A 21,973-nucleotide genomic window follows, 5' to 3' on the forward strand; every position below is an offset into this window, starting at 1 on the left:
AGGAGAGGTTGAGTGGCTGCAGAGAGAAGTTCGGGAGCTGTTGGGACAGGTGTTATCTGATGCTCTGGAACTACACAAGGTCACTGAGGTCAGTGAGTGCTCATCAATATTTCTGGGGACCAGTGTGTCCCAGGGGTGGGCTAGGTCCTGAGGACACAACAGAGAGAGGAAGGCTGGCCCTACCTTGCTCGCCAGGCTTCGTTCCTGGTGTGTGTCTGTGTGGGTGGGTGGGTGTGCATGTGTGTGGATATAAACAACAAATAGGGAAACAACACAGGAACAAGAGGGATGAAGAGGCCTTTCCGGTGTGACACTGAAGCTAATAAGAATGACAAGAAGTCAGCCATTCCAAAATGGGGGAGGGGGCATTCCTGGCAGAGGGAATAGCAAGTGCGAAGACATTGGTGGGCAGGTTGGAGTTGACTGGGGTTGGATTGGAGGGAGGGAGGGAGGCGAAGGAGGGGGAGGGAGGGAAGGTCAGGGAGGTAGGGCCTGCCAGATGAACGGGAGTGGTGGATGCCGGTCTTTTCTTGTTTACCTTGAGCTGTTCTGTGGAGGCCAGATACTCACCTGGTTCACATATCAGCACTAAAGGGCAGACATGGAGATGCCTCCCCTCCTGCCCAGTCCTCCCAGCCCAGTTCCCACAATGCCCCCAACAGAGAAGCGCTTGCATTTGTCACTTAACAACACATCTGGATATCCTACATGTCTCTCCATATCTGTGCATGCAGAGACTCCTCGTTCTTTTTTTTAAGCAGCATAGTTAATTTTCCAGATACTGGCAAATTCCCCTCCCTAGGGCCTGTTGCATTTTGCAGCCCCACCAGCAGGTGACAGTCCTGGCTCCCCTGAGCCTTGCCCACAGGGTACTGTCAATCCCCACAGGGGGACATATGCAACCTGAGATGGGACGTGTAGTCTCTCAGTGTGGGGTTTTACTTTTTATTTAAAATTTTTTTTCAACTGAGGGAAGATTCACATAACATAAAAATAACCATTAACCATTTAAAAATGTACATCTCAGTGGCATTTAGTACATTCACAATGTTGTGCAACCATCACCACTATTTACTTCCAGAACATTTCCATCACCTCAAAAGGAAACCCATTCAGCAGTCTCTCCTCTTTCCCCCTTCCTCTCAGCCCCTGGCAACCACTAATCTACTTTCTGTCTATATGGATTTGCCTCTTCTAGAAGTTTCACATAAATGGAATCATATAGTTAAAGAAGATCTATATAGACAGAAAGACATTCCACATTCATGGATTGAAAGACTCAATACTGTCAGGATAACTGTATTAGGTTTCTATTGCCGTGTAACAAATTAACAAAAACTCAGTGGCCTAAAACAACACTCACTTAGAGCCAGCCCTGGTGGTCTAGTGGTCAAGATTTGGCGCTCTCACCACCGTGGCCCAGGTTTTGTTTCTCGGTCGTGGAACCACACCACTCGTCTGTCAGTTGTCGTACTGTGGCAGCAGCTCACAGAGAACTAAAAAACTAACAACTAGGATACAGAACCATGTACTGAAGCTTTAAAACAACACTCATTTATTACCTGACAGTTTCGGTGGGTCAGAAGCCCGGGCATGACGTAACTGGGCTCTGCTCAGGGTCTCGTAAGGCCACAATCAGAGTCAGCTGGGCTGACTTCTCAGGGCTCAGGGTCCTCTTCCAAACCCACATGGTTCTTGGTAGAATTCAGTTCCTTTTGACTGTAGGACTGAGGTCTCTGTTCTCTCATTGGCAATTGGCCAGGGAATGCTCTTGGCTCCTAGACGCCCCCTGAGGTTCTTTGCCACCTGGTGCCCTCCACAGCCCCTTTCACACTTGAATCTCCCGTTTTATTTCATTTTTTTGTGTGTGAGGAATATTAGTCCTGAGCTAACATCTGATACCAATCCTCTTCTTTTTGCTGAGGAAGATTGGCCCTGGGCTAACATCCGTGCCCATCTTCCTCTACTTTATATGGGATGCCGCCACAGCATGGCTTGACAAGCAGTGCATCAGTGCACGCCTGGGATCCGAACCTGCAAACCCCAGGCCGCTGAGGTGGAGCACGTGAACTTAAGCACTATGCCCCCGGGCTGGCCCCTGAATCTCTCCTTTTAGGAAATCCCAGTCTCGGTTAAGGGCTCACCTGATTAGGTCAGGCCCACCCAAAAAAATCTCCCTTTTGGTGAACTCCAAGTTAGCTGATTAGTAACCTAATCATGGGAGTGATTTCGTATCCTATGCGGAAGTTCTGCTTTGCCTCAGGGGAGAGGATTATATTGGCTTGTACATTAGGAGGCAGGAACCTTGGGGCCATGTTAGAATTCTGCCCCACAATGACAACTCTTCCCAAAGTAATCTATGAATTCAATGCAATCCCTACCCCAAATCACACCATGCTTTTCTGTAGAAATTGACAAGCTAACCTTCAAATTATATAGAAATGAAAAGGACCTAGCATATCCAAAACAATTTTAAAAAAGAAGAACAAAGTTGGAGGGCTCACATTACCTGATTTCAAAACTTACTATGAAGCCACGTTAGGGCCAGCCCCATGGCTTAGCGGTTAAGTGCGCGTGCTCCGCTACTGGCGGCCCGGGTTCGGATCCCGGGCGCGCACTGACGCACTGCTTGTCCGGCCATGCTGAGGCCGCGTCCCACATACAGCAACTAGAAGGATGTGCAACTATGACATACAACTATCTACTGGGGCTTTGGGGAAAAAAAGGAGGAGGATTGGCAATAGATGGTAGCTCAGAGCCGGTCTTCCTCAGCAAAAAGAGGAGGATTAGCATGGATGTTAGCTCAGGGCTGATATTCCTCACAAAAAACAAAGAAAGCCACAGTTGGTAGAACCTGTGGATGCGGAACCCATGGATAAGGATTATATCATCTGAGAACAGAGATAGTTTTACTTCTTCCTTTCCAATCTGGATGCCTTTTATTTCGTTTTGTCACCTAATTGCCCTGGCTAGACCCTCCAGTCAAATGTTGGATAGAAGTGGTTGCTTTCTTTCTGATTTTATAACTTGAGATGATCTCAGGCCTACAGAAAAGCTGTACGCATAATACAGACAGCTCCCACGAGTACCCTTAACCCAGAGTCACCAGAGTTAGTATTTTGCCCCATTTGCTTTCTCATTCCCTCTCTCTCACATATGTGCATGTATACATAAATATTATGTATAATATGTGTATTATATATAAAAATAACATTGTTCTGAACTATTTCATTTTACTTTTTTTTTGTGAGGAAGATTAGCCCTGAGCTAACATCTGTTGCCAATCCTCCTCTTTTTGCTGAGGAAGACTGGCCCTGGGCTAACATCCATGCCCGTCTTCCTCTACTTTATATGGGACGCCACCAGAGCACGGCTTGACAAGCAGTGCGTCAGTGCACGCCCGGGATCTGAACCTGTGAACCCTGGGCCGCCGCAGCAGTGCGTGTGCACTTAACTGCTGTTCCACCTGGCTGGCCCCTGAACTGTTTCAAAGTAAGTTTCATATATCTTGCCCCTTTACCCCGAAATGCTTCTCTCTGTATTTCATGACCGCAGTATGATTACTGTATAATTTCTATAACCTCCTACATCACCATAGTATAACTATCAACATCAGAAATGTTAATATGGGCCGGCCTGGTGGCGTAGTGGTTAAGTTCGAATGCTCTGCTTCGGCGCTCGGGTTTCTCGGGTTCAGCTCCCAGGCATGGACCTACGCATCGCTCATCAAGCAACAATGCGGCAGTATCCCATATACAAAATAGAGGAAGAGGGGCATGGATGTTAGCTCAGGGCTAATCTTCCTCAGCAAAAAGAGGAAGATTGACAACGAGTGTTATCTCAGGGCCAATCTTCCTTATCAAAAAAAAAAAGGAAAAAGAAAGTGAAAAGAGAACCCACAGAAGTAGAGAAAATATTTGCAAATTATATATATGTGATAAGGGATTACTATGTAGAATATATAAAGAACTACAACTCAACAACAACAAAAAACAAAAACCTGATTAAAAATGGGCAAAGAATTTAAATAGACATTTCAGATTTCTTTGTATGTCAAAGATGACATAGGAATGGCTAACAAGCTCATGAAAAGATGCTTAACATCATTAGTCATCAGGGAAATGCAAATCAAAACAATGAGATACCATTTCACACTCACTAGGAGGGCTAGAAACAAACAGTCAAATAATAACAAGTGTTGGCGGGCTTCAAGGCTTCGGGGAAGCTGGATCCCTTATATACTGCTGATGGGAATGTAAACTGGTGCAGCCACTTTGGAAAGCAGTTTGGCCTTTTTCTCAAAATGTTAAAAATGGAGTTATCATGTGACCCAGCAATTCTACTCTAAAGTGTAAGGGAAATGACAAAATGTTCACATAAAAACTTGTACATGAATGTTCCTAGCAGCCTTATTCACAATAACCAAAATATGGATACAACCCACAAGTCCACTAATTGACGAACAGATAAATAAAATGTGGCATATCCATGTAATGGAATATTGTTTGGCCCTAAAAAGAAATGAAGTCCTGATACATGCTAAAACATGGATGAACCTTGAAAACGTTATGGTATGTGAAAGAACCCAGACACAAAAGACACATGCATATTGTATGAATCCATTTACGTGAGACGTCCGGAATAGGCAAATCTGTAGTCAGAAAGGAGATTAGCAGTTGCCAGGGGCTGGGCGGAGATGATACTGGGGAGTGACCGCTAATGGGTACAGGGGTTTCCTTTGGTGGTGATTATACTATTCTGGAATTTGATAGTGGGGATGGTTGCACAACTCTGTGAATATACTAAAAGTCATTGAATGCTACACTTTAAATGAGTGACTTATATGATAGGTGAATTATATTTCAATAAAGCCGTTTAAAAAGAAAAGGAAAAAGAAAGCAAGGGAATGAACGAACACCCCAGATTCACAGCATGGGGGCCGGGCCGGAAAGGGACCAGGTGTAAGTGCCTGACAGCCTCGAGTCTTTGTGCTGAGCTTTTCCATGTTATTAGCCGCGGGCCCTCCGGGTTATGGACCGTCCTGGGGAGAGTGTCCTCAGCAAGGACCGCGAGTCCTCGGCTGGTGGGCACCTGACGGGCGGAGAAGGGGAAGCCGCACACTGGCAGCAGGTGGTCCACGGCGCGCCTACGAGCGCCGGGGCGGGGCGGGGCGGGGTCGGCGCGCGCCCGCGCCAGCCGCGCGCGCCCCGGGTCCGAGGGGGTGTGGCGCGGGCCCGCGCGGGTCCCAGGGTTGCCGGAGGCAGCAGGCGGGGAGGAGGAGAGGGGCGCGCGCCGCGGACGTGGCCATTGCACGACGGGGGTCGAGCGGCTCGCTGTGCGGGGATCCCGGCAGCTCACGGGGGCCGGGGCTGCGCGGGGCCTGCCCCCGGCCCTGGGGAGAAGCAGTCCCCACCCCGCGCGCCCTGCCACCCGGCCCTCCCTGGGCGCCCCCGCCCGGCGCGGTGGTACGGTCCGGATTTAATAGGGCCTGGCGGCCGCAGGCCGGCCCCAGTGTGTGGGCGGCGGCGGCGACGGCGGCTCGCGGAGCCCTGGGCGCGGCGGCGGGGGCCCGCGAGCGGGGCCGGTGTGGGGCTCGGGGGCGGGTCCACGTGGCTGTAGGGCGGCCACCCTGAGCCAGCGGCGGCGGAGACACAGGTAGGTGGCCGCCATCCCCCGCCGCCCTTGCGGGGTTACCCTGCTCAGCGGCCTGGGGCTCAGGAAGCTCGGGGGCGTTGAGGGGCTCGGGTCCTGCCTCTGCTCTTGCCCCTCGGGCGCCGTCGTGACTGGTCCTTAGTGCCCTGCACTGGTAGGGACGGCCAGTCCGAGCCCAGCCCCCCTGCCCGATGGGGACTCTTTGTGGGGGAGGAGCGACCCCTCCAAGGACTGCTGCAGCACCTCCATCCACTAGGGTCCTGGTGGCTTTGCCTAGGGGGTGCCCCTGGTGGGGGCAGGGCGAGCCGGGCAGCAGCACGGTGCGGGGGGGGTGGGAGGGCTGGGCTCTCTACTGGCAGGGCTGTGGCAGAGGGGCTTGGTGTGCCTGTGATGCCCAAGGCTCCCATTGACAGGTGGAGGTTGGGATGGAGGCTTGGGCTGCAAACCCTGACTCTCCAGATGTCCCCACCTGTCCCCATCCCTGTTCCTAGGAGGTGAGGGTGGGATGCAGTCTCCCTTCTGGCCTTCCTTTATTCTCTGGCTGTTGCATTAGGGGTGCAGGATGCAGACCTGACAAAAGAGGCTCTGAGAGATGATCAGTCTGAGTTGAAACTTTCGTTTCAAGCTGGGCCTGCTCCTTGTTTTAGCAAATGCATTTTTTCCTTTCTTTCTCCTGCGCCTCCTTGGTTTGGTTCCCTGCAGCCCCCAACCTGGGTACCTCGTGTCTCCCTTGGGGCTTGTCACTGACTGGGTAGCACTGAGCCCTGCCCCATTGGCTGCCATGACACTGCTCTGCTGTCTTTGCTGCCTGGGGCTGGCCAGAGAGCTGGGTGTGGCTTGGGGGTGAAGACCCAGCCAAGCTGGGCACTGTCCCTACAGCCCCCGCATCTCCCCGAGGCCTTGCTGTGTTTTGGGACGTTGCTCCCCATCCCTAGGGCTCCTTGGGCCTCTCTGCACCTCCCCTTTCCCAGCTAACCTTTGGACCTGGAGGGAGAGCCGTGCACGGCATCTGTTAGGCTGTGCCTGAGCAGAGCCTGACTTACGTCTGTCTCAGCGCGTGGCTGTGGGGGCAGGCGCGACTCGGCTTTGTGTTGCAGTGGGCAGGCCAGACAGCAGGCTCCTGGACAGCCAGCTGAGGGAGGCCCTCCGGGCAAGGAGGCAGCTGGGGCCAGGAGTGGGGATGTGGTGGCACTGGGTCCCATCTCAGGGCTTGATCCCCGAGACCCAGACCTCTGTCCTGGGGCTCCTGGTGGCAATGCCACCCTGGGGTGGTGCCCCCCCACCCCAGGCTTGTGATTGTTCTCTCCCTGACTTTCCTCCTTCCCCCAACTTGGGTGTGGGGCATCTCTGTGGCCTGTGGCTTGCCCACGGTGGCTCTTGTGTGCGGCTGGCTGCCCTCAAGTCTGAGATCTGGTAATCAGGGTTTCGTTCTGGGAGGGCATCCCACCCTGCCTTTCCCAGCATCTGGCTCTGCTGCCCCCTTGGGTGTGGCCCAGCTGAGGCGAGGCCTCCTGGCTCCTTTCCAGTGGGGGGTGGGGGATGATTGATGACCCCCAAGCCTGCCTGTGCTTGCTGCTCACTCATGCGCCCTGGTGGAGGCCCCTCCTCTCTCCCAGCCACGGTCACCATCACCATCTGGGGCTCTGGCGTGGTGTTGGGAGAGTGGCCTCCACCCTCTGTGGCTTGTGGCTCAGCCTGCCGGGGACCCTAGGCCAAGCAGGGCAGGAGGAGGGCAGGCAGCCTGGGCCAGAGGGTCTCTGACTGACACTTGCCGTCTCTCCTTAGGCCCGTACCTGGGTGCAGCCGCCTGCCATGCCCGCTGTCTGCCTCCTCTCACTGCTCGTCCTTGCCATGGGGGTGCCCCTGGGCAGCAGCAGGCCCTTCCCTGCCTTCTCGGTGACAGATACCACACTCACCCACCTGGTGGTACACCGGGTGACTGGAGAGGTGTTCGTGGGCGCAGTGAACCGTGTCTTCAAGCTGGCCCCCAACCTGACCGAGCTGCGGGCCCACGTCACGGGGCCGGTCGAGGACAATGCTCGCTGCTATCCACCCCCCAGTATGCGTGTGTGTGCCCATCGCCTGGCGCCTGTGGACAACGTGAACAAGCTGCTGCTCATAGACTATGCAGCCCGCCGCCTGGTGGCCTGTGGCAGCATCTGGCAGGGCATCTGCCAGTTCCTGCGCCTTGATGACCTCTTCAAGCTGGGCGAGCCTCACCATCGCAAGGAGCACTACCTGTCGGGGGCACAGGAACCTGACTCCATGGCCGGCGTCATTGTAGAGCAGGGCCAGGGGCCCAGCAAGCTGTTCGTGGGCACTGCCGTGGATGGCAAGTCCGAGTACTTCCCCACCCTGAGCTCCCGCAAGCTCATCGGTGACGAGGACAGTGCCGACATGTTCAGTCTGGTGAGTGAGCTCACCTGCCTGTTCACCCTCTTGGGCCGCTTGTCCGGCCCTCCTTCCCTCACCTCTCTTCTCACCCCTCTCAAGAGCCAGCTCCCGGTTCCCTCCTGCCTTCACCTTGTCCTGGCTCCAACTCTGGAAGAGCCCTGGTCCAAGAGGGGACGAGCTGCTGAGGAGAGGAGGACCGGCGGGGGCACAGGATGGGGCTGCTCACCCTGCCCTCTGCGGCCTTTCTGGCCTGGGATCCTGTGACCGTATGGGTGGTGGGGGGTCATGAGAGAAGCCCCGGGGGGACCGTTTTGTGGGAGCAGGGCCAGTGTGGTTTGCAGGATCCAAGGGGCCAGGGTTTGGGAGGTTGCCGACGGACTCAGGCCTTGTCCCATGCTCTCTCCTCGCCCTGCTCCCCAGGTCTACCAGGACGAGTTTGTCTCCTCGCAGATCAAGATCCCCTCAGACACGCTGTCCCTGTACCCCGCCTTTGACATCTACTACATCTATGGCTTTGTGAGTGCTTCTTTCGTGTACTTCCTGACGCTGCAGCTGGACACCCAGCAGACGTTGCTGGACACAGCAGGCGAGAAATTCTTCACGTCCAAGATTGTGCGCATGTGCGCAGGTGACTCAGAGTTCTACTCGTACGTGGAGTTCCCCATCGGCTGCTCCTGGCGCGGTGTGGAGTACCGCTTGGTGCAGAGCGCCCACCTGGCCAAGCCCGGCCTGCTGCTTGCCCAGGCCCTGGGCGTGCCGGCCGACGAGGACGTCCTCTTCACCGTCTTCTCTCAGGGCCAGAAGAACCGGGCCAGCCCGCCACGGCAGACCATCCTCTGCCTCTTTACTCTCAGCAACATCAACGCCCACATCCGGCGCCGCATCCAGTCCTGCTATCGCGGGGAGGGCACGCTGGCCCTGCCCTGGCTGCTGAACAAGGAGCTGCCCTGCATCAACACCGTGAGCGATCCCCTGCCCCGACCCCCTCCCCCACCCCCAAGCCTGGCCCTCTGCCCCTTCCCAGGTTTGCGGCCTGGCCTGGATGGTGGTATGGCAGCTAGTGGGCTGGCTTGTGCCAGCCTTGGTGTGGCCTTGGGAGTGGCACCCTACACCTGGAATACCTGTTCGTCCCTCTCGGGGATTGCCCGCCCTCTCTTGTTCTCTCCCTGCATCTGCTGTTTCTCTTTCTTCCCTGGCCTGCCTTCTCACTGTCTCTCCTGGCGGGCGCTTGCTGTTTATGGACCACCCCCTTCCTCTTCCTGCTCTTCCACCCATCCCCAGGTTGCTGCTCCTTGCTCCATTTCACGAGTATCCCAGCCTGTCCCCATCTTGCTGGCCCAGGCCTCCCTCTCCTATCCCCGCTCCTGCCTCTTCCTCCTCTATCTCCCTCCTCAGCCCCTGATTTTCTGTGGGGTCCCAGGGCAAGCAGTCGGTTCCAGATCCTAGTCCTTTCCAAAATGTGGGATCTCATGGCCACTGTCTAGCTGGTGTCTCCAAGTTCTGACTCTTATCCACATCCCTCTTGTTTCACCAGCCCATGCAGATAAATGGCAACTTCTGTGGGCTGGTGTTGAACCAGCCACTAGGTGGCCTGCACGTAATCGAGGGGCTGCCCCTGCTGGCAGACAGCACTGACGGCATGGCCAGTGTGGCCGCCTACACCTACCACCAGCACTCTGTGGTCTTCATTGGCACTCGCAGCGGCAGCCTGAAGAAGGTGGGCCCAGAAGCCTTGGCATGGGGGGATCAGGGCAGACTTGGAGACAGGGGACGAGGGGTGGGGTCAAGAATGTGCAGACAAGCCCCTGGAGACTCTGGACAGGGCATGGCCTGTGGGGGGAGTGGGGCTTACCAGGCTGGGCCCCAGGAGCCTGGCCAGGCTCCACGGCCGACCCCTCAGCCATCTACCTCACCAGCAACACTGCCTGTTGTGGCCTGAATTGCCAGCTTCCTCTGGCTGTGGGACAGAGACCAGACCCATCTCAGGGCCTGCTTGCCACAGAACAGGGGTTGTGGCTGAGCCATCATTGCTGGGTCATCAGTCGGAAGAATGGGGGAACAAATGCTGTCCTCCGGGAGGTCTGGGGGTGGCCAGGGGAGAGTTTATGAACGGAGCCACTGAACTTTCAGGGCCTGGCCTGCTTCCCTCCTAGGCCCTTTTTTTGATTTGTAAAAACTTTATTGGTGTATAGGTCTTGTACCATACACTCCTCCCATCTAAAGTGTCCATTTCAGTTGTTTTAGTAAGTTTGCAGAGTTGTACAAGCATCACCATTCTCTCTTTCCGGAACATTGTCATCACCTGAAAAAATCCCTTCCCCTTTAGCTATAACCTCTTTCTCCCATCCCTAGGCAACACTAACCTCTGTGCCTCTATCTTCTGGGAGCCTTTTCTGGCTGGCTGAATCACCCCCAAGGGCCTGTGGCAGCCAGGCCCTGGCTTCAGCTTGGCCGCAACCTGGAAAGTCCCTGGCTTGAGAAGAGGCTGCCCTGGGTGTATGGGGTGCTGCTGTGGCATCAGGCTGGCTTGTCATCCTTTTGCTCTGGTCTCGTGGCTCAGGTGCGGGTCGATGGCTCCCAGGATGCCCATCTGTATGAGACGGTACCTGTGGTGGACGGCAGCCCCATACTCCGAGACCTGCTCTTTAGCCCCGACCACCGGCACATCTACCTCCTGAGTGAGAAGCAGGTGGGCCCGTGGCGGGCGGTGGTGGGTGGCGGGGTGGGGGCAGGCTGGGTGCTGATGCAGCTGTCCCCAGGTGAGCCAGCTCCCGGTGGAGACCTGCGAGCAATACCTGAGCTGTGCAGCCTGCCTGGGCTCGGGGGACCCGCACTGTGGCTGGTGTGTGCTGCAGCACAGGTGAGGGCGGTGGTGCGGGATGGCTGGTGACAAGGGGCTCAGTAAGGCCCTGCTCCCAGGAGGAGCCAGCCCGCAGGCGCACTTCTCCAGCCATGCCCTTGTGGCCTCCCCCTCCCCCCGCTTTCCACTTTCTCCAGCTAATGAGCTGAACCTCTACCCTAAGTGGCGTCCCTTGGACCCTAGGGAATGAGGCTGAGGCACGCTGTTGCCTGACACTGTGGGCTGGGCTGGCTGTCCCCTTTGTCCTCAGGCCCCACTGCACCCCCAGACAGCACCTTCCTGGGGCAGCTGTGGGACGGGCTCTGGCCTGACTTCATGCAGATGCTGCCGTGAAGGGGCCTGTCCAGGTGCCTCGGTCCCTCATGGCTTTGCTGAGGAGCTGAGCAAGTGTGTTCAGGTGCGGGTCTGGCCCAACAACGTGTCAGTGACATCGCCTGGGGTGCAGGTGAGTGGTGTGGTGGGCGGGGAGTGTGTGGGCCTGTGCATGTTGGGGGGGCGCACCCTACTCTGAGTCCTCTGCATCCCCCAGCTGACTGTGGCCATGCGCAACGTGCCAGACCTCAGTGCAGGTGTGAGCTGTGCCTTTGAGGAGGTGACGGAGAGCGAGGCCGTCCTCTTGCCCTCCGGGGAGTTGCGCTGCCCCTCACCCTCCCTCCAGGAGCTCCGGGCTCTCACCAGGGGGCACGGTCAGTGGGCTGGGGCTGCCTGGGATGGGGAGCACACTCTGGTCCCAGCTCACTCACGGTGCCTTGGGCTTGCTGCAGGGGCCACCCGCACCGTGCGGCTGCAGCTGCTTTCCAAGGAGACCGGCGTGAGCTTCGCAGGGGCCGACTTTGTTTTCTACAACTGCAGCGTTCTCCAGTCGTGAGTACTGGCCTTCCTGACCACTGTCCCCACGTCTCTTCGTCCCTTGCTGTGTTGTGTGGGCCCCGGTGCCTTCTTCCTTCAGTCCCCTGTGTGTCCCATAGGAGGGATGATGAGGGGCAGGCCTGGCCTTCCTGGTTATTTGGGAAGCCTCTCCTCCCCAGGTGCATGTCCTGCGTCGGCAGCCCTTACCCGTGCCACTGGTGTAAGTACCGCCACGTGTGTACCAGCCACCCCCACGAGTGTTCCTTCCAGGAGGGCAAGGTCCACAGCCCTGAGGTGAGGCGGGTGCTGTGATCGAGGGGGCTGGGCTCCATGTGGGCTGGCCTCTGGTTTTTCTGCCTTTGATCTCGTTGGTTTCTTGGAGTCTCCTCAACACGGGGCTGGCCCAGCTTGGCCCAGACGGCAGCAGTCCATGTGCAGCTGACGGGCATTCTCCCTATAGGGCTGCCCTGAGATCCTGCCCAGCGGGGACCTCCTGATCCCAGTTGGCGTCATGCAGCCTCTTACCCTGAGGGCCAAGAACTTGCCGCAGCCCCAGTCGGGCCAGAAGAACTATGAATGCGTGGTCCGGGTGCAGGGGCGGCAGCAGCGGGTGCCCGCCGTGCGCTTCAACAGCAGCAGCGTGCAGTGCCAGAATGCCTCGGTGAGGCCCTGCCCCCCCACCCCCCAGGGCGGTGGTGGGGGTTGGTGTCCAGGTCGTGCAGGGCCAAGTGGCCATGGCAGGGGGCCTTCTGAGTCTCCTGCTGTTGGTTCCTGAGCCGGGAGGTCTGCACACCTTCTTTGGGGTCACACAGGTCCCTCCGTCTCCCCCCAGTATTCCTATGAAGGTGATGAGTATGGTGACACTGAGCTGGACTTCTCTGTGGTCTGGGATGGAGATTTCCCCATCGACAAGCCTGCCACCTTCCGAGGTGAGGGGCGGGATGGGGCTGAAGAGCTCGCCTCCTGGGGCAGAGTCAGCATGAGCTGGGCCGGGTCCAGCAGGGGACCCTCCAGCAGGGCCCTCAGTGCCGCTGGCTCCCTGTAGCTGCCCCCTAGAAGTGCCCTCTGTACCCGCAGCTCTCCTGTACAAGTGCTGGGCCCAGCGGCCTAGCTGTGGCCTCTGCCTCAAGGCTGACCCCCGCTTCAACTGTGGCTGGTGCATCTCGGAGCACAGGTGCCAGCTGCGGGCCCACTGCCCAGCACCCAGGACCAACTGGATGCACCTGAGCCAGAAGGGCACCCGCTGCAGCCACCCCCGCATTGCTCAGGTCAGCCTCCTCGCCACCTTCCACCCACTGGGCACCCACGAGTCTGGGCTCATCTTCTCACCTCCTGTCCTGCTCTGCAGATCCACCCACTCATGGGGCCCAAGGAGGGAGGCACCCGGGTCACCATCATGGGTGAGAACCTGGGCCTCACCTACCGAGAGGTGGGCCTACGGGTGGCCGGTGTGCGCTGCAACTCCATCCCTGCTGAGTACGTCAGCACTGAGAGGTGAGTGTGACTGTGCGGGTGCCCAGCCCCATCCACTGCAGCTGGCCCTGACCTTCTCTGTCCCCTAGGATCGTGTGTGAGATGGAGGAGTCGCTGGTGCCCAGCCCGCTGCCAGGGCCCGTGGAGCTCTGTGTAGGCGACTGTTCAACTGATTTCCGCACGCAGTCTGAGGAACTCTACAGCTTCGTGGTGCGTGGGCCGCCCACCCCTTCCCTCACCCGCCCCTTCTGAGGGGCATCTGGCCAAGCCCTGGCACCGGGCTGCCTTCTCCCTCCCCTGAGGGCTACTTCTCTCACAGACCCCAACGTTCGACCGTGTGAGTCCTAGTCGGGGCCCAGCTTCAGGAGGCACACGGCTCACCATTTCCGGTAGCTCTCTGGACGCTGGCAGTAGGGTCACGGTGACTGTGAGAGATGGCGAGTGCCAGTTTGTGAGGTGGGCAGGGCACTGGGCAGGGCACTGGGCCACAAGGGCAGGGCAGGTGATGGCCCCGGGACACCTGCTCCAAGTGCCCACTTGTTGACCCAGGAGAGATGCCGAAGCGATCGTGTGTATCTCCCCCGTCTCCACCCTGGGCCCCAGCCAGGCCCCCATCACCCTGGCCATTGACCGCGCCAACATCTCCAGTCCTGGAGTCCTCTACACCTATACCCAGGACCCCACTGTCACTCGCCTTGAGCCTACCTGGAGCATCATCAAGTAAGACCCTTGAGAAAATGTGGAGCCTGGCCGGCATCGAGGGAGTTGGGGACTGGGTCCTCGAGCTCCTGTCCTGGGGCCTCCCTTGGTGACTGGGGCCTTGGGCATCAAGTTACACCTCCTCTGAGCCAGAGCCCCTTGCCCCTGCCCCCAGCGGAAGCACTGCCATCACTGTGAGTGGGACCCACCTGCTGACAGTCCAGGAGCCCCGGGTCCGGGCCAAGTACCGAGGCATTGAAACCACCAATGTGAGTGCCAGCTGCCCTCGCCCCGCCCCTGACCCTACCTCCTGTGGCCTCATGTGCCGGGCTACTTGCCCTTGTCCCCACAGACGTGCCAGGTGATCAATGACACTGCCATGCTGTGTAAGGCCCCTGGCATCTTCCTGGGGCGGCCCCAGCCACAGGCCCAGGGCGAACACCCTGATGAGTTCGGCTTCCTGCTGGATCACGTGCAGACGGCCCGCTCCCTCAACCGATCCTCTTTTACCTACTACCCTGACCCCAGCTTCGAGCCATTTGGGCCCTCTGGCGTCCTGGACGTCAAACCTGGCTCCCACGTAGTGTTGAAGGTGCCGGTGAGGTGCAGGGGTTGGGAGGGGCAGGGAGGTGGGGAGACCTGGCTGACCGTGCCCTCTACTTGCAGGGCAAGAATCTGATCCCCGCAGCAGCTGGCAGCTCCCGCCTCAACTACACAGTGTTGATTGGGGGCCAGCCGTGCGCACTCACTGTCTCAGACACGCAACTCCTGTGCGACTCACCCAGCCAGACGGGCCGGCAGCCTGTCATGGTGGGTGGGGGTGGGGAGGCCACCAGGGGAGTGTGGGGTGGGCATGGGGGTCAGCTCACAGTAGGCCTGTCCCCGCAGGTGCTGGTGGGTGGCCTGGAGTTCTGGCTGGGCACCCTGCACATCACGGCTGAGCGGGCGCTGACCCTGCCAGCCGTGGTGGGGCTGGCGGTGGGCGGCGGGCTCTTGCTGCTGGCCATCACTGCTGTGCTGGTCGCCTATAAGCGCAAGACTCAGGATGCAGACCGCACGCTCAAGCGGCTCCAGCTACAGATGGACAACTTGGAGTCCCGTGTGGCCCTGGAATGCAAGGAAGGTGCCTGGGGTGGAGGTGCACTGTAGGGTGGGTGAGCCGGGGGGCCTGCCTTTGCCTGTTTCTCGCTCACTCTCCCTCCCTGCCCCTCCCCAGCCTTTGCCGAGCTGCAGACAGACATCAACGAGCTGACAAACCATATGGATGGGGTGCAGATCCCTTTCTTGGACTACCGGACCTATGCTGTGCGTGTGCTCTTCCCGGGCATTGAGGCCCACCCGGTGCTCAAGGAGCTGGATGTGAGTCTCCTCTATTGCCTGCCCACTCTCCGTCATCCCCAGGGCCACCCCTGCACCCTCTAAGATGCCCTGTCCCCCACAGACCCCGCCCAATGTCGAGAAGGCCCTGCGCCTCTTCGGGCAGCTGCTGCACAGCCGGGCCTTCGTGCTGACCTTCATCCACACGCTAGAGGCCCAGAGCAGCTTCTCCATGCGGGACCGTGGCACCGTGGCCTCGCTCACCATGGTGGCCTTGCAGAGCCGCCTTGATTATGCTACAGGGTTGCTCAAGCAACTGCTGGCGGATCTCATAGAGAAAAACTTGGAGAGCAAGAACCACCCAAAGCTGCTACTGCGCAGGTACTGTACCGCTCCAGCCCGGCTCTCTGCCAGCTCCACCCCCAAACAGGCCCCACCCCATCAGGCCGGGTTCTGCCTGGGCCCCACCTCCTGCCAGGCCCGAGCCGAGCACCCCTTTCACCCTAGGACCGAGTCAGTGGCTGAGAAGATGCTTACCAACTGGTTCACATTCCTGCTACATAAGTTTCTGAAGGTGCGCTTGGCGGGCAGGCGCAGGGGTGGTGATGTGAGGAAGTGGCTGGCTGTCAGGCAGGCACCAAGCTGTGTGCCGGCCCGGCTGCAGGAGTGCGCCGGGGAGCCGCTTTTTCTGCTCTACTGTGCCATCAAGCAGCAGATGGAGAAGGGCCCCATTGACGCCATCACGGGCGAGGCGCGCTACTCCCTGAGCGAGGACAAGCTCATCCGGCAGCAGATCGACTACAAGACACTGGTGAGTGAGGGAGCAGGTGGACAGGGCTCTGGGCATGAGGGGAAGCCTTACCCAGGACCCACCCTGTGTACCCCTCACATTCAGACCCTGCACTGTGTGTGCCCGGAGAGTGAGGGCAGCGCTCAGGTCCCGGTGAAGGTTCTCAACTGTGACAGCATCACGCAGGCCAAAGACAAGCTGCTGGACGTGGTGTACAAGGGCCTCCCGTACTCCCAGCGCCCCAAAGCTGAGGACATGGACCTAGGTGAGACCCCACCCTCTCCTCGTGGCCCCGACTCTGTGGCCACATTACCTTGGCTGGTGCTCACACTCCTTGCCTGGGCTCTGTCCTCTGAGGGGAGAGTGCCCAGGGTCTTGGGGGACAGATCAGGATCTCAAGGGTTGTCTGTGGCCTGCAGAATGGCGCCAGGGCCGCATGGCCCGCATCATCCTCCAGGATGAGGATGTCACCACCAGGATCGAGTGTGACTGGAAGAGGGTCAACTCACTGGCCCATTACCAGGTGAGGGGCTGGGGGCCTAGTCACCCCTAGGCCCACCGGGGAGCTGCAGCCCTGCCCTGAGGATTCCGGAGCAGGGACCTTGGCTCCTTCCCTCTCCGGCACCTGCGCTTACATGCTCTCCGCAGGGAGCCTCGGGTGCTGCCCTACATGGGCACTGCGGGGTCTGAGCAGGTGGTGGCTCAGGCCCCTTGGCTTCTTGGCCTGCTGCACTGTCCCCTGTCTGTCTTTGGGGTCTCCAGGTGACAGATGGTTCCTTGGTGGCACTGGTGCCCAAGCAAGTATCCTCTTATAACATGGCCAACTCCTTTACCTTCACCCGCTCCCTCAGCCGCTACGGTAGGTATTCTCAGTGTGGTGGCCCCTGCTGGCCCTGTGCCCTTCGAGGCTGTTTCAGCTGTCATGGGGGACCCCCTGGGGCAGCCTCCCCGGGCCCTGCCCTTGGGAGGTCTCCAGTTCCTTAGGGTTTAGAAGTGGGGTGGGCCGGTGAGAGCAGACAGGCCCTGCTCAGCCTGCTGGGTTCCCGGGACAGAGTGGGGCAAGAGCCCTGAGGATACTGGTGTGGCCCCACTGGCCTAAGGGGCACCCTTGTCCTCTGTCCCAGAGAGCTTGCTCCGCACGGCCAGCAGCCCTGATAGCCTCCGCTCTCGGGCGCCCATGATCACACCAGACCAGGAGACGGGCACCAAGCTGTGGCACCTGGTGAAGAACCACGACCATGCCGACCACCGTGAGGGGGACCGTGGCAGCAAGATGGTCTCAGAGATCTACTTGACGCGGCTGCTGGCCACTAAGGTGTGGGCCGGCCCTGCACCACCCTGGCCTCAGCCCAGATGCCTTCTAGCCTGGCTTTGGCCCGGAGGTTGGCCCGGGCTGCCTGGGGAGGAGGCGACTGGGTTGTTTGAGTCCAGTGGGCCTTTCTTAAGGCCTTTGCTATGGGAACTCCCAGCCCGAAGTTGAGACCAGGCCTGTCTTAGGGGTGTTGGCTTTGCAGGGAAGCCCTGCTCATTGCTGAGCCTCTGTGTCTCCCCCGTCTGTCCTGTTGTGGGGACGTCCTGACCTGGCTCCCTCACAGCCTGGACCCTTGCTGCACCTCCGCAGGGGACACTGCAGAAGTTTGTGGACGACCTTTTTGAGACCGTGTTCAGCACGGCACACCGGGGCTCAGCCCTGCCCCTGGCCATCAAGTACATGTTCGACTTCCTGGATGAGCAGGCCGACCAGCGCCAGATCAGTGACCCCGACGTGCGCCACACGTGGAAGAGCAACTGGTATTGCGTCGTGCTGGGCCACTGCTGGCCTCTCTAGGGACGGGTGGGCAGAAGAGGCTGGTGGCTCTGCCAAGAATCAGGGACCATGGGGCCAGGGTGACTGACGGGCCGGAGTGGTCGTCCAGGCAGAAGAGGACTGTGGGCTGGGGTCAGTGGTGCCACCAAGCTAAGAGGGCGAGGAGTGCAATTTCGGAGGTGGGCTCACTGGGCATTTGAGCGGCTGAGATGTTTGTAGTCAGGCCAGCACCCAGAGATGGCCCTTTGCTCTCTGGGGCCTTGCACAGGGCAGAGATGCTGGGAGCCTGCCCCAGGTGGTCGCTGTTGGGGGTTGAGATGCACTCAGGACAGAAAAGCTAATTACTCTGATTTCTCACTGCTTGAAGGCCAGCAGAAACTTAAAGAAAGGGCCATTAACGCTAAATGTGTCCCTCTTGCCACTCTGGGAAGGAAGGGAGCTGGCCAGATGGGAACCGTGGAGGGGAGCAGTGATGGGAGAGTACTCACTGGGTGGCCAGGGAGCTGTGGGTGTGTGTTCCTCCATCCAGCTTGCCCCTGCGCTTCTGGGTGAACGTGATCAAGAACCCACAGTTTGTGTTCGACATCCACAAGAGCAGCATCACGGACGCCTGCCTGTCTGTGGTGGCCCAAACCTTCATGGACTCCTGCTCCACATCCGAGCATCGCCTGGGCAAGGATTCGCCCTCCAACAAGCTGCTCTACGCCAAGGACATCCCCAACTATAAGAGCTGGGTGGAGAGGTGGGCCCTGCGCTGCAGCCCCGGGTGCTGGGGGGAGGGGAGATGGGGTCAGGCCGCTCAGACACACTGCTGCCCGGTGAGGGGGACAGGAGCCACCCTCTTGCCCTGGCTTGTCTTAGGTGGGCCAGCTTTAGGAAAAGGCCTGGGGCCATCCTGGCAGCCAGGGCAGGGGCTTTGGCTTTTATGGCACCTGCCTGTATGACCTACTCAGGGTCCCAACAGGTACTACCGGGACATTGCAAAGATGGCATCCATCAGCGACCAGGACATGGATGCCTACTTGGTGGAGCAGTCCCGACTCCATGCCAGTGACTTCAATGTCCTAAGCGCGCTCAGCGAGCTCTACTTCTATGTCACCAAGTACCGCCAGGAGGTGCGTACTGCCCCCACAAGCCCCCATTTGCTTGGCCCTGAAGGTGCAGCCGTTGGCAAAGGCAGGGGCCTCAGTGGGTCAGGGAGTGCCACAAGGAGGTAGAGGGGACAGATTGCGTATAATACTCCCTCCGACCAGGCCCTTGGACTAGCACAGGTGACACTCTCCATGGATGCTGGGATTTGAGGGGGGTGGGGTGGGACCAAGGAGGTGGGGCCCGAAGGTGGGCGGGGTCAGCCCTGTGTAGGGCCTGGGGGTTTGCGAGGGGAGACCTCAGGAGGCGGGGGACGTAGAGGTGTGGACTTCAGGATGTATCCTTGCCTGGAGACAAGAACTTGTGAGCCAGGACATGGCCCTGAAAGCCCCGAGCCCGGCTGAGCTCACCAAGGGCCGCCAAGTGGGTATAGAGGGAGAAGCGGCCCCAGCACTGGGCCCTGGGGCCCTGGGACGCTCAGAGGTGGCTGAGAAGACGGGGAGCCAGCAGCGGAGACTGAGGAGGGATGGGAGGGACCCAAAGAGTGCCGGGCAGGTCCTGGAACATGAGTGAGACCCCCCCCGGGGGTGGGGGTCAGGGAGGAGGGGGTGGTCGGCTCTGTCGGGTGCTGCCGACAGTCAAGGGAGATGAGGCCCCAAACGCTCACTGGGGCTTGGCGACAGGATCATGGAGACCTGGACAAGAGAGGCTGTAGGGGAGGGTGTCAGGACTGAATGGGTAAGGGGAAATCAGGGACAGCGAGTCCAGACCACTCTTGGGAGGGGCTGCGCTCTGGCTGTGGAGAGGATGACAAGAAAGTTCTGCAGTTGGAGGAGGATTTGGGGTCGAGGAGAAGCTGCAGGGTGTATTCAGAGGTGAGAGACTGCAGCCCATCCCACGTGCCCAGGGCCCCCTGGGAGGAGGGATGTGCTGAGGTGTGAGGGAGGGAAGAGCTCCCGGCTGGGGAGGGGGTGTTTGCCCAGGAGGAGCTGGCCCCTCCCCACGAGCCCAGCTCCGAGGGGCCCTCCTCCCCCAGGTTCTCACCGCTCTGGACCGAGATGCCTCTTGTCGGAAGCATAAGTTGCGCCAGAAGCTGGAACAGATCATCAGCCTCCTGTCCAGCAACAGCTAAGGGTGGTGAACCGGTGAGGAGGGGGCTTCTCAGTCCTGAGCTGTCCTCCCGTCGAGGGGGGCGGCACACACCTGGGTCTAGGGGCTGAGCCCTGGATCGGGCGGGACAGGGGAGGCCACGGGGCCAATGTGCCCCTGGCCCACCTGCGCCCCCTTCATTAGTGCCTTGCTTTGGGCCCCGCCGGGGCGGGGGTGGGGGGCGGAGGGGGACAGGGTGACAGGACCAAGCCCCCGACCCCAGCAGCAGCAATACCCCCAGCCTCCTGCCCTTGCACCCAGGTGTTGTGACAGCCCCTGCCTTCCTTGCTATTTATATCCCCAACGACCTATTTATTTAATTTACCTCCACCTCACTCTCTCCATCTGTAAATACTTGTTCCCCCTGGGATGTTGCCAGCCTCACTCACGTTCTCTCCTTGAGTCGTCCTGGCTCCCTTGTGACATTGTCAGCTTTGGCCTAGCCTCTGGCACCTCACCCTTGCCGTGGCTGGCCCCACCCATTCCGAGAAGGGGCCTTGGCACCAGCAGCACTTGGGGTGGGCTGATGCACCTGAAGCTGCCCTCAGACTGTGGCTGTGCCCAGGGGTTCCCCTACAGCTGGGCCATAGCGTCCCCCTCCAAACTTCTCGGGAGTTGGACTGTCTGTTCTCACAGGGCCCTGTTCTCTCTGAGCTCCTGGAGAGCTTGAACCAGGCTGGTGCCAGGGCCTGACCTGGGCCTGGGGTCTCCAGGACTCTCCTTCTCCTGGCCCTACTGCCAAACTTCCTCAGTGTTGTCTGCATTTGCCTCCGACCCCCTCATCCTCAGCTGCCCTGTCCTGCACCCGCCCCACGGGGCCGAGGCAGCAGTGCCTTACTCCGTCCTCTGCCTCCTCTGAGGAATCTGGCCCCGTCTCGCAGTCCTGGAAACCCCATTCTCCCCTCTTTTGTTGCATGAGTTTTTCTTTGTTCATGTAATGTTTTTTCCTAATTAAATGTTGGGAAAATGGAGTCAGTGTGTGCCTTTGTCCTTGGGGAAGATAGTTGGTCAGAGAACATGGGAGCAGGCAGGGAAACTGCTGGACTTCAGACCAGCTGGGCTGCCTTTGTGGGAGGAAGGGTAACTCGTTGCAGGCTTCCTGAGGATTTGAGGAGGTCCAGGTCCGTGTCCAATCCATCAGTAGGTCCTGGTGGCTCTACCTTCAAGATACATTCAGAATCGGCTCCCCTCTCCCCACGTCCACTGCTCCCAGCCTGGTCTAAGCCACCCTTGACTCTTGCCTGGGTGCCAGTCTCCCTGCTTCTGCCTTGTCCTCTCCACCCCCTGGCCTAGTCTCAATGTGGGAGGCACTGGATCCTGGTAAGATACAAGGTATATCTTGTCCCACTCTGTTTAAAACTCTCCAGTGGCTTCATTGCACCCAAACTCCTTCATGTCTGACAATTCTTTACTGTTCCAGTTGTAGCTCCATCACGATGCACCCACTTACCTCTTATGCCCCACACCTGTTAAAGTAATGCAGGGTGAGGAGAAAGTGGAATGCAATTTTAAATGGAGTGGCCAGGAATGATATCTGAGTGAGCCAGGCGGAACCCTGGGGAAAGAGAGTTGTAGAGAGGGAAGAGCCCAGGGAAAAGGCCCCGAGGTAGACATGGGCCTGGTGCGTTTCAGAAAAGGGGAGGAGGCCAATGTGGCTGGATCAGAGTGAGCAAGGTGGAGAGGGGAGGGGAAGAGGCCAGAGAGGGAGCAGTCTAGATCACACTGGATTCTGCAGGCCACCGTAAGGACCTTGGCTTTGTCTCTGAGTGAGAGGGGAGCCCAGGGAGGGTTTGGAACAGAGCAGTTCGTGACCTGACTTAGGTGTTAAAGCCACCAGCAGCTTCAGCAGTCCACCTGTGGGGCCAAGGCGGTGGACTGTGGTGGTGGTTACATA

The 21,973-nt window shown here is 58.8% G+C and overlaps 1 protein-coding gene across 5 annotated transcripts; it reads left to right on the forward strand.

Moving 5' to 3' along the window:
• The first annotated feature begins 6,060 nt into the window (after nucleotides 1-6,060).
• PLXNA3 (plexin A3) lies at nucleotides 6,061-21,098 on the forward strand. 5 transcript variants are annotated; one of them, XM_058535023.1, is made up of 32 exons: nucleotides 6,063-8,061; nucleotides 8,467-9,006; nucleotides 9,581-9,763; nucleotides 10,607-10,735; nucleotides 10,806-10,906; nucleotides 11,228-11,351; nucleotides 11,436-11,770; nucleotides 11,935-12,049; nucleotides 12,216-12,416; nucleotides 12,588-12,684; nucleotides 12,833-13,023; nucleotides 13,104-13,249; nucleotides 13,318-13,438; nucleotides 13,548-13,684; nucleotides 13,778-13,948; nucleotides 14,103-14,196; nucleotides 14,280-14,519; nucleotides 14,594-14,737; nucleotides 14,816-15,050; nucleotides 15,144-15,286; nucleotides 15,369-15,625; nucleotides 15,752-15,818; nucleotides 15,909-16,055; nucleotides 16,140-16,299; nucleotides 16,454-16,557; nucleotides 16,797-16,893; nucleotides 17,159-17,349; nucleotides 17,656-17,825; nucleotides 18,371-18,583; nucleotides 18,806-18,956; nucleotides 19,967-20,075; nucleotides 20,716-21,098. In XM_058535023.1, exons 1-31 carry the CDS (start codon nucleotides 7,465-7,467, stop codon nucleotides 20,060-20,062), a joined length of 5,697 nt encoding a protein of 1,898 aa, XP_058391006.1. In that variant the 5' UTR covers nucleotides 6,063-7,464; the 3' UTR covers nucleotides 20,063-20,075; nucleotides 20,716-21,098. The 5 variants fall into 5 exon arrangements, with proteins under 5 accessions (XP_058391008.1, XP_058391006.1, XP_058391007.1 ...); XM_058535024.1 differs by lacking the exon at nucleotides 20,716-21,098 and having other exon boundaries at nucleotides 11,436-11,592; nucleotides 11,671-11,770; nucleotides 19,967-20,096; XM_058535022.1 differs by lacking the exon at nucleotides 20,716-21,098 and having other exon boundaries at nucleotides 19,967-20,096.
• The last annotated feature ends 875 nt before the right edge of the window (nucleotides 21,099-21,973 follow it).

Source organism: Diceros bicornis, chromosome X, assembly GCF_020826845.1.
Source record: "Diceros bicornis minor isolate mBicDic1 chromosome X, mDicBic1.mat.cur, whole genome shotgun sequence".
Classification (NCBI taxonomy): Eukaryota; Metazoa; Chordata; class Mammalia; order Perissodactyla; family Rhinocerotidae; genus Diceros; species Diceros bicornis.